This window comes from Pteropus medius, unplaced genomic scaffold (assembly GCF_902729225.1).
Source record: "Pteropus medius unplaced genomic scaffold, Ma_sr-lr_union100, whole genome shotgun sequence".
In the NCBI taxonomy this organism is placed as follows: domain Eukaryota; kingdom Metazoa; phylum Chordata; class Mammalia; order Chiroptera; family Pteropodidae; genus Pteropus; species Pteropus medius.
In genome coordinates this window covers 28,509,064-28,520,517 of record NW_024349519.1, presented here as the reverse complement: position 1 = coordinate 28,520,517, position 11,454 = coordinate 28,509,064, and the positions used below count along the sequence as shown (strand labels likewise).

At 57.6% G+C, this 11,454-nt stretch overlaps 1 protein-coding gene across 2 annotated transcripts; it reads left to right on the top strand.

Moving 5' to 3' along the window:
• The first annotated feature begins 565 nt into the window (after positions 1–565).
• On the top strand, positions 566–10,847 carry NANOS3 (nanos C2HC-type zinc finger 3). Of its 2 annotated transcripts, XR_005657267.1 has the most exons (3): positions 566–791; positions 8,590–8,696; positions 10,536–10,565. XR_005657267.1 is itself a non-coding variant. In XM_039882754.1 (2 exons), exons 1-2 carry the CDS (start codon positions 7,853–7,855, stop codon positions 10,601–10,603), a joined length of 912 nt encoding a protein of 303 aa, XP_039738688.1. In that variant the 5' UTR covers positions 856–7,852; the 3' UTR covers positions 10,604–10,847. The 2 variants fall into 2 exon arrangements, 1 of the variants encoding a protein (XP_039738688.1); XM_039882754.1 differs by lacking the exon at positions 566–791 and having other exon boundaries at positions 856–8,696; positions 10,536–10,847.
• Positions 10,848–11,454: the final 607 nt, after the last annotated feature.

Sequence of the window (11,454 nt, the reverse complement as noted above, 5' to 3'; positions counted from 1 at the left end):
TGTGTGTGTGTGTGTGTGTGTTCTTTGGCCATCCCTGCGAGTCTGTGTATGTATGTGTTATTATTTTCTGCGGTGCCCCTGGGCTCCTCTCTGTATATTTCAGTTCTGAATCCCTCCCCGCTGCCCTGTGGATATGGTATCTGTATCTTGGCATGAGGATGTGTGTCCCTGGGTGTCCCTATGTATGTAGCTCCATTTTATGGACATCCTCATGTAACCGGTGCCTCAGCGCCCCTGCATGTCCGGCCAAGCCCTCCCGTGGGTGTGTGACTCACAGACCCTTGCATGCCCTTCCCTGTGTTTGTGGTCCGCGTGCCTTTGTGCGCGTATGCTCCCCCTGCGCTTTTGAGGTCTGCGTGCGTCCGGGTCCCTGCGTGTGCTCGCTCGCGCCCCCGTGTCCCCCGCGCAGGACCTAGGAGCTGCGTCCGGGCGCCCCGTGGGAATCCCCGCGTGTGTCCCGGTGCGCCTGGCGGGAGGCCTTGGGGCACGCACGGCCGCGGCTGGACCCACCGCCCGGCGCGGCGCGGGGAGGAGGGAAGGGGGGGCGGCGGCGGCGGGGAGCGCGGGCACGTCACTGAGACAGACAGGCGGGCGGGCAGGAGGCGGCGGCCGCGGGTTCGAGCCGGCGCCGGAGCCCCGCGGCCCCCTCCCCCTGTCCGCGGCGTGGGGAGCCCCCGCCCAGCCCTGGAGCCGCCGAAATGCAATTTCCCGTGCCGGCGCCTTGGCTCGGGGGGCTTTTCCGGGCGGGTTTTGGAAACAAGAGGGGACACGCGGCGGCGGCCCAAAACGAGGTGAGCGCGGGCGCCGGGCAGGCCGGGGAGCGCCCGCGGGGAGGGGGCGCGGCGGGGCGGGACGGCGGCGGGACCCAGCCGCAGCCCCCTCGCGCACCTGCTGGCTGCCGGGGGGCGGGCGCCCCGGCCTCTGCGGCCCGGCCCTCCATTGTTGCGGCGGCTGGAGAAGGGGGGCGGGGAGGCCCCGGCGGCATCTATGCGCCTCGCCTTCCCCGAGCAGGGGCGCGGAGAGGACCAGACTCCCCAAAGTGGAAAGGCCCTCAAGTCTCAGAGCTGGGGTCGCGAGTGGGGGTAGAGCGGGCAGAGATGCCCCCGAGGGGCGGGGACGCATGATTGGGGGCGTAGGTACAGCGGCGCCCAGGCCTCCTGACACCTGACCACGGGGAGGCCCCGGGACAGGGCGGCGGCGAGCTTTGTTCTTGGGGAGGCAGAGCGGGTGGGGACCTCGGAAATGCAGGGCTAGAAGAGTCTCCGGCCCGACGCGCGTGCGTTCGGGAGGGCGCTGCCGGCCAAGTTCACGGGTGCGCGGGCCTACGCGGGCCCTGCAGACACCGATCCCCGCGGAGACCCCGCTCCCGCCTGGCCGCAGCCGCGGGCCGGGGACTGCAGCGGGCCTCTGCCGGCTCCCCGCCGGCCTGTCATTACCAGAGGCGGCTACAGGGTAGTTACTAGGGCCAAGGTGTGCTAACTGGAACACGCCTTCCAAAACTGGCCATAAAAAGGAAAAATGGCCCCGAATTTCACTGCTGGAGAGCCCTTTTAAAGAGACAGGGAACCTTTCACACGGACCTGCCCTAGAGTGCATGTTGGGATGGGGGGGTTGGAGAAGACCCCTCATTGGCTAATGGGAAGTGAGAAATACCCCCCCCACCCCACTACACTTCAGTCCCCGCAATCTCCTTTCCCACTATTTCCACACTGCTCTGTACTGCTCACAGACGCATTTACAGAGCCACAGTTACATATTCCCAAATCACGGATAAAGAACCCAAAATCCGCACACTATACGTGGACACACAGCTTCCCCATTACTCACATCACCTGCAGGAATGCTGATACACACATGCACACACATCACCCACAATAACACTGCCACGTGGGCACACACTACATCCACAATGACGTGGACATCCAGGGCTGACATCCCTGAAAACACTGTCACATGAAAATGCAACCACCACGGACGGTAGACACAGCATAGACACAGCCTTGCATACAACAGACACACAAATCGTTCTCTATGGCACACATAATGCACACTATGGCATGAGCACCCAAAGCCTGTTACCCTGTGGGCAACTTTGACAACCACAGATATGTTAAACGCCTGACACAAGTACGGGCACCATTAACTACAAGAACTGGGACACACACATATAGACAGGCATGTGCCTGCCCAAGCAAGGACACACCCATAGTCACCCACAGTCACCCAGGCAACGTGACACACATACACACAGAAGGTATAAGGCCTGTTCGGACGCTGACATCAGGTCACAGTAATCTTGACAGATGTATATATAACACAGCTGCACATGCTGATGCACCGTTGCCCATGGTAAAACTGACCCTCCTAGACATCCATTCTGACACTGTCACCCACAAACAGATATGAATGCTTCAGTAGTACCTATACCCATAGTCACGTACCGTAACACTTGATAATACACCTGGACAACTGCAATAATACCGATATGCAGATACAATAACATGCACAATAGCGCAGACAGACCTATGGGAAAATGACACTGGGACATGTAGAAATCCAGTCACCAGGATGGCCATAAAGCCAACACTTGTTTATTGAGCATCTGTTATGTACTGGGCACCATTCTAGTGCTAAGGATACAAGAGATCAAAATCTCTGCCCTCCTGGAGCTGACATTTTAGTAATGGGGTGAGAAGACACCATATCACAGAGTCACCCACAGTGACACTGACAGATGCCAGACACCCACGTACTCTGGCTCACACATCGACCTGCAATTACCCACAATTAGCCTGACGCACACCCACAGTCACACTGACATCCATACACAAACAGAAGCCCACAGGAACACCGACATACATGTACAACTGGCATAGAGACAGCCACCCACTACACACACACCCACCTAGATTTACAGACACCCACTGACCCCCACAATAGCCCACTTAAGTAGCTTGGACCCCAAGCCCACTGCAGCCCTCCAGTAACAAGCCCATAGGTAGCTGCTCCCTGCATTTTACAGAGAGCCCACCCTGACCCAGACAAGGGTTGCGCTGAACTGTGAGTCTCAGTAGAAGTGTCTAAACTTCCCATCAACCGGCTCCACAACCCCTAACCCTAATCCCAAAGAAGCTGGAGCCTTCTTGCCTCTCCCAGCCCTGGCTCCACACCTGGTGGGCTTGGAAAGGAAGTCGGGGCTCCTAGCCCTCTGGCTGCCCCCAGGTCTGGGTGGGACAGACGCAGCCCTTGTCTGAGTATCCTGCACGAAGGGCCCGAGCCTGAACAGACAGAGGAAGCTGGGAGCTGGCAAGGGGAGGGCAGAGCAGGAACCAGAGATGCTACGCAGATATGGGGGAAATGAGGAGCCCCCTGCCCACCAGTCTAGACAGCCTGGGCCATCAATGAGACTCAACTTGGGGACCCCCTAAGTGCACTGCTGCCATAACCCCATAATGGGATCTTTGTCTGCCAAGCCCTACCCCACATCCTCCCTAGGTCTGTGCATACACACACAGGACATATGCACACTGGGACACAAACTGGGACACTCATGCAGGAACACATTCATGGACATACATACAGAGACACACACAGGGCTCCAGACACCCCCTGGAATCTCTGAACCTCTGACCTCTTGTCCCCACCCCCTTCTTCAACTTGATGGCAGAGCTGCTTCCATCCATCACCTTCTCACCTCTGACTCTGACCCCCAGACCTGCACCAGCGGCCCTGCCTTCCTGGAGCTCAGGGTGGGGGTGGGCCTGGATTAGTGTGGCTTCTGGAAGGCTCCTCTCACACATTGCTCCCAGCTCCCTGCCCAGACAGACCCTCCCGCTGGGATGCAGTGGGGGTGGGCTCTCAGGCGCTACGAAGGAGAATGAGGACCAAAATAGCATCGAAGGGCACCTCTGGCTTGCACCAGGGAGGGGTGAGGGGTGGGAGGAGACAGCTGCACCCACCCTACTGAGCTTCAAAGTCAGATGGAAGTCCAATCGGCCCCCAGAAAGCTTCAGGACACTTGGCCAGAGGAACAGTCAGCCCCTCCCCAAGGGCCCCAAGTCCAGACAGTGAGATACAGACAGACCAGAGGCTGCCTCTTGCCAAGGGCCAGCCTCATATGTCGTGGAGGGGACAAGCCGACAGACACAGATCAGGTGTAATGGGCCAGATACCCACAGGCAGACCCAGAGACAGGAGCGCACGCAGGGCGGGAGGCCCAGACAAACACAGGCCCGTGAGGAGCACAGTCAGACCCAGACAGGCGGACCTAGACAGACACCGAGGGCAAGGGCGGGAAGCCAGCGCCGACCACTGCAGACAAAGGGAGACAGACCCCGGGAGGCCCCAGACAGCCCCTCCTCCAAAAGACGGGGCGGGGCTGCGCACCACCCTCCGGCCCCCCCCTCGACTTCCGGATCCCCAGCCCACTTCCCCAGCCCTGTCTTCCTGAATCCCCAGATCAGACACCCCCTGCTCGTCCTTCCTGTTTTGGGGACACCCCTTGCAGGGACCTCCCTCCTTGGTAGATCAAGGTCAAAGCCCTCAGGGAAGCAAGTGGAGAGGAGATACAGAAGGAGAAAGGGTGTTTTAGGGGTTCTCCAATGTGGCCAGAGTGCCTCGGACCCGATGACCCCGCGTTCTAGCTTCATAGTCACCAAGAACAAAGCTTTTGAGGAACCTCCGAGAGTTGTATACCAAACTCTCAGAGCCTCATCTTCCTCATCGATAAAATAAGTCTCCTAATAATAGGGTGATGAATGTAGCGTTATTATCACTTACTCTGCTCTCCAAACCCACCCTCCTCCCCCCAGAGTCCTAGGCATTCTCTTCGTTAGGATCACCATCTCCAAAGCCAGAGATCCCACATTCTCCCTCGGAAAGGCCCAGATACCTGTCGGGGGTAAAGAGGAGGAGCCCTGGCCGCCGCCCACCCACCCCCGCGCCCGAATGGGGCCCAGCTGGCCGAGAAGATGGGCCGCGGGGTAGTGTGCCCCAGCCGGGGCTCCCGACAGGGGTGGGGACGTGATTGGACCGCGACCTGGGGTCGAGAGACCGGGCTTTGGGGAAAGAGCTTCACGACGTGGGGAAATTTCACGAGGGCGCCTTGCGAGGGGCTCGGGCTCCGAGGGGGCGGGGTCCGGTTTGCGGACAGGTCCTGTCCGGGCAGACCTTAGGTGGGTTGGGCTCCAAGGGGGTGGCCTTGGTAACTCCGTAGGGACGCAGACCGTAGGGTCTAGGCAAGCAGGCTTTAAAGGAAGGACCTAGGGGGGAGAGCTCTGTGGCCTTGAGCTCCCCTGGAGCCGGCAAAATGTGTGTCAGAAGGGACAGTGCCCAGGAGCAGGCCTTAGGAGAGCTGGGCTCTTTGAAAACCAGCTTAGGGGCGGGTTTTATGGGTGTTGAGTTTGAGGGCGGGCTCCATGGGAGTTTATATGGGTGGGTTTTAGAGGGCGGGTAGTAGGAACTGGTAACATGTGGGTGGGCTTTAAGGGGATGGGTCGGTGGCTTTTGAAAGACCAATCTCCGGGAGCAGCCTCGGGGTGGGGTCTCAGGGCGGGGCTTGGAGCGCTGGGCTGGTTCAAGCCGCCTCTGCAAGGGGAGTTCTGGGGCTCATTCAAATTTAGCATAATTAAGGCCTCTGATCCGCCTTAGGGTTACGCCAGGAGGGTCCTTTAGGGCCCTATATTCCCGAGTGAAATGGGAGGAGACTTGGAAATTTGAAGAACCTTCCTCAGGCCTTCCTCGGCGTCCCCAGACCTAGGTGGGGGCGGCTTCCTCTGAGATTGCGCATGGGCGGGCTCCCAACTCTTCCCGGTCCCTAGAGGGAGGAACTGGGGGCCCGTTTTACCGGGAGGAAATGAGGAGGGGCAGCTTCTTGCTGTAGTCAGAGTCCGAGCAGCAATACGACCTCAACCTATTTCGAGGTCTGAGGGTGAGTGACCTTGCACCCTTCACATCACTGAGGGCCTGAGTTCAGATGCCTTGAAACCCTGAAGGCAGGTTGTGGGTGTCCCTCGGGTCCTCTCACTTCTCCCTTGACCAGTGGGCAAGTGGACTCCCAGTGGGCCTGGTAGGGGCCCCACTGCGAGCCCTGCACGAGCCCTGCATTTGCAAAGTGAAGACACTGAGGACCTCCAGGGCTTGTTGTGATTCATAAAAAATCATCAGGAACAGGGTGAAGCTAACAGAAGATATACATTGTATTAAAATGACTTGTTTATCTCTTGCATCCCGGGGAAACTGGAGCGGCAGGGCAGCCAGACATCTTGGGGCCACTAAGCCGTGCCCTCTGGCCTCAGTCTCTCAAACTGACAAATGGATGTCATCTGCACCTTCCAGGGCAGTTCTAAGGGTGATTTGAGTAAATGAATGAAGTAGGGAGCCCACCTCCAGTACTGCTACATCCTTGTAGCAAAAGCTACAAAAATATTTAGTTACTATTACTTAATCTAGTACTTTTCCAGGTTCTGGAGCAGACAGTTGGTACCTACTGTTTGCTGACTTAATGAGTCAATAGGATCCTCCCTCCTCTAGTTTCCTGTCTCCCACCCTCCACTCTGGGACCCCCACCCCCAAGAAGTTGCCAAGGGCTTGGGGGAACATTCAACCTGTCGGTGAGTTTGGGCAGTTCAGGCAAACCATCGACCGTTGAGTGGACCCCGAGGCCTGGAACTGCCATCTACCTTCCAGATCTGGGGGGCTGGTCGGACCTGAGCACATCCCCTCCCTTAAGCCACAGCGAAGGTCACAGTCATTGTTGGAAGGTCACAATCAACATTCATTGTTGTCGGTGGGTTGTGAAGATGGAGGCCAGACCCACCGAGGGATGAATGTCACTGTGGCTGGGCTGCACACAGCCTAAGGCGAGTGGGCTAGGGGACAACACCCACCATGGATTCCCCCCTAGAATTGCTCAGCCTGTACCTTGCACTGATCCTGGTCTCTCACCCCTTGGGGAGGTCTGGTGTTTGGGATCCAGGTGGAAGCTGAATTTCGGGCAGAAATCCTGGAGGGTCGGGGGAGGTGGACAGCTGAAAAACCTTTCTGAAAGTAGGTGGTGAGCCTCGCTCTGGAGGGCTCCATGTTTCTTGAATGAATGGTGTGGGTAGGCAGTGTAACCCCTCTTTTCTGTGTCCAAGTCTTGGACTCAGCTTTCTTACCCTTTCCCTGGTGCCTGCAGACCTGTTACCCTCAACTGTCCACCTTGGTACAGGCTGATTTCTCCACCTGCGTGTCTTGTGCCCCACCTGGTGACTCCTGGGCATATTCTATCCTTCTGAGATTGAGCTGAGGTCTCATTTGAGAGAGGGGGGATAAAGGCACTAGTGAATGCTGGGGGTCCCCCCCATTAGCTCAACCTGTACCTCTGCTCTCCCCTACTTCCCCATCTCACCCTTCTTTCCACCCCAGGGCCAGAACAGGCTGCCTCTGCAGCACGCAGCCCTGGGGCTCCAACAACTGGATGGGGGCAGTAGGCTTTTGTGTTAAGTCTTTGTGAATAACTCTGCTGGCAGGTGGCTTCATACCTCAATTTGTTCATCCTTTAAGAGGGGGTTCCAGTGAGACAATGAGTGTGAAAGTGCCCTGAAGGAGACCAGAGCTGGGCCCTTGTCCCTCCACATCGAGCCTCCACTTCCAGAGACCTCTGGAATATCAGGCTCTCCCCCCTCCCCAAAAGGCCCAGGGGCACCTGGCTCCTCCCCCAGCCCAGGGGAAGGAAGAAAGCAGTTACTAAGTTACAGGTTACAGCAATGCTTGTCTTGGAGGCAGGGCTTCCGTCCCCCCACCTCCTAAAAAAATCCTGTGGGGCTGAGTGGCTGGCCTCCTCCAAGGAGGAGTAGGGGTAGCCCTCCCAATGCCCTCTGGGTGGGATGTGTGGCTCCAAATTGTGGGTGCTCCCTGCAGATTGTGTTCTGTCACGCAAACCCCCTTGCCCTCATTCAGAGATCATGCATCTCCTTGGCAGGTGCATTTACAGGGAGCGGCAGCAAGCCCCCCTGTGACAATAAGGAATCTCCCACAGCCTGTTCCTCCCCCTTCATACCCCCTTGGAGGTATAAGGAGGGAACTGACAGCCCAGACTCCTAGGCTCCAGAGAGGGCAAGGGAGGGGAAGGGAGGGGCAGGGGAGAAGGGAGAAGGGAGAAGGGAGAAGGGAGAAGGACGAGCTTGGCGCAGGCAGGGTTTCTTCTCTCTCTGCCCCTCTGCCTGGCACATATTGCCCAGCCATGGGGACATTTGATCTATGGACGGATTACCTGGGTTTGGCACGTCTGGTGGGGGCTCTTCGTGAGGAAGAAGAGCCTGAGACCAGGCTGGACCCCCAGCCAGAACCAGCACCAGGACCAGGACCAGGGGATCAGAGGTCCAGCCCAGAATCCTCACCAGCTCCTGAACGCCTGTGCTCTTTCTGCAAACACAATGGCGAGTCTAGGGCCATCTACCAGTCCCACGTGCTCAAGGACGAGGCGGGCCGGGTTCTGTGCCCCATCCTTCGAGATTACGTGTGCCCCCAGTGCGGTGCCACTCGCGATCGTGCCCACACCCGCCGCTTCTGCCCGCTCACCGGCCAAGGCTACACCTCTGTCTACAGCTATACCACCCGCAACTCCGCTGGCAAGAGGCTGGCTCGGCCAGACAAGGCGAGGACCCAGGACGCAGGCCACCGCAGAGGAGGAGCAGGAGGAGGAGCCAGTGCAGGTGGCTGGGGAAATCTGTGGAGGGGGCCTACCTCAGTGAAGTGGGATTAACTCCAGTACCTACTTCAAAGGGTTGAGGGGAGAAGCTCTGTGTAGAAACCCAAGAACAGTATTCTAGAAGTGTTGCTCAGTGTAGGTAACTGGGGCTTGAGTTTGGTGTGTGGCGTTAGGCAAGGGACTCTCCCTCTTTGGAGGAAGTGCCAGCCTTTTCCAAGCACAGGTGATGTGGTGGGGAGGCCATGGGGACTAGCATTGGGGTCTGCAGACAGGTTTGGCAGGGTCTTGGCACTTCTTGGCACTGAGGAGCTGTGTGCCCTAAAAAACTGCTGAGTCTCTGAACCCCAGCTTCCTCATTTCCTCACCCATTTGCTAAAGTTTGTGTGCCCATTCTGTGCCAAACACTGGACCATCAGTGGACAAGGTGGGTGAGAGAACAGCAGTTAGAACACAGGTGATAGGTGCTGAATGGGACTCTAGAGGAAGCACTTGATCCAGATGAAGAGTATCCAGGAGGGCTTCCTGGAGGAAGTGACTTCTGGAAGCCTAATCCAGTTTGGTTGAGCACTGAAAGTGTGGCCCAGGTATTGGGGCTTGTTCAGGAATTTAGGGATAGAGTGTGTGTACGCGTATGGTGGAGGGGGAGGTGTCAGAGATTTCGGGACAGGCCAAAGGCCTACAGGTTTGAACTTGGGCACTAGGGAGCCACAGAAGGGGCAAGACCAGGCCTGTGTGTTGAGTATGTTAGACCGTAGCTAAGCAGCTGGCCACAGGAATGGATCTGAGTTTGGAGGAGGCTGGTTTTCTAGGCAGAGGGGTCCAAGGCAGGCAGGAGGGAACATCAGGTTGGCGGAAAGCCCATGAGTTTGCTCTGTGGGGAGCAGTCCAGGAGGGCATTTAGGGCTGCAACCTAGGAGAGCTGGAGCTGCCCTGAGGTCAAAACTGCCTCTGCTCACCTGCACAGCCCACCATGTGGGGTCACCCTGATCTTGCTCATAAAATTCGGATTCCAGTTCTGCAGTTCCTGGTGGGGCCTGAGCACCTGCACTTCTAATCAGTTCCCAGTGAGGCCGCCATGCTGCCAGGCCTAGGTTGACACAGGCTTTGAGTAACTTGGGCTTAAATGGCAGTAGTTATCATTATGGATGCAAAAGACCTCAGCTCCTGTGGCGTTTTAAAGGACAAATCCGTTTTAGTGACTTTACCAGGAAGTTAGCCAACAGAGGGGTTGGGTCTGATGGGGTGTTGTCGCTGCCCATTTGGGTGTTCTGGGTTGGCAGTGCCTCCCCCATCAGATTGTGTGCTCCTTGAGGGAGGCGACCCAGCGGGAGGACCCTGCCCCCACAGCTGCAAAGTAAACATTTGTTAGAAGAATGAGAGACTGCCTCCAGGAAAAAGACAGTATCCTTGTGAGGTTCCAGGAGGTTTAACTTGGGAGACTCTGGAAGCTGAGGGGCCTTAGAATGATGGTCTCAGAATCTTCCTTCCCCCCTTAATTGTAGGAAAACACTTCCTGGGGTGTAGAGTGAAGGGTGAGAGACCCCTCTCTTGCCAGAGAAGGAACACCTGGGGCTCGCCTCCCTGGTAACAGTCGGTGTCACAAATCCAGGGTCCCCGGAGCCTGCGGCCACGAGGGGGCAGCACAGCCGGCCAGAGTGTCCGGTTCTGGGTCCCACCTGGGGGTGCTCTGGTCTAGGAATGTGACTGGGATGCTATTCCAGAATCAGCCTCCAGGTGGCGCCAGAGCCCGAGAGCCCTGCAGGTTGAACTGGCACTTTGCGAACGTGGAATCATTCATTACCTATTATTGCTTTTCTCTTCCCCACTCCATTTTAAAATTCAGGTTCCAAAGGTGCCGGGAAGTCGTCTGGACCTTCGCCGTCTTCTTGCTGCCCCTCCACTTCTGCCTAGGAGGCAGGTGCGGGGAAGAGGTGGATGCTGCCTTCTCTTGGGGCTTGGGACCCTGACTCTGTGAACACTAGATTTCGGGGAAGATGCACCCAACGAGGCCCCGCCCCTGGACCTTCTCCAGGTTGGGAGCACAGTCCAAAGAGCCCTGTGAGGAAGGAAGTGGTCCTCAGACACCCCCATCTTCCCTCCCCAGCACTGGACACCCAGTCAGCGCTCAATAAATGCTATGAATGGATCAGCATCAGACGAGGCTGGTCTTGGGACATGGTAACTGGAACATCTCCGGCGGGGTTGGGGCACCTTGTTTCTCTCCTGGCTGTGCCAGCCTGCACATGTTACTCTGACCTCCACTTTCCCGACTGCTGTCTGGAGTTTGGTTCATGGGGCTGGGGCGCTGCAGTGAGCTGAAATGCGGAGGGAGTGAGTGCCACAGGGAGACTGTGGGACTCCGAGGGGTCACTTCTGGGCAGGACGCTCTGCTGCCGCATTAGTACATTAGGCCCTTTCTGTGATGTTTGGTGTTCTCAAACTCCCTTCCAGCTACCCCACACATACTGACATACCAAATGGGTGGAATCCCCCACACTGGGGGTGGGGCCCTGATTTGAGAGGGGCATCGAGAGACAATTATACCATAATGTCCCAGCGACCTGGGGCCATAGTCACATGCCAGGCCCTTCAGAGCAAGGGAAGGACTTCTAGGGGGTGGGGGCTGTGTCCCGGGGGTGTCAGCCATCCCAGGCCTCTGGCAGGGGCATTGTGGAGACATTTTGGGTCAGCCTGGGCAAGGGCAGGAGGGAATGGCGATTCCTTCCCACCCAGGAATTGTGATCCAGTTCTCCTGGGAAACT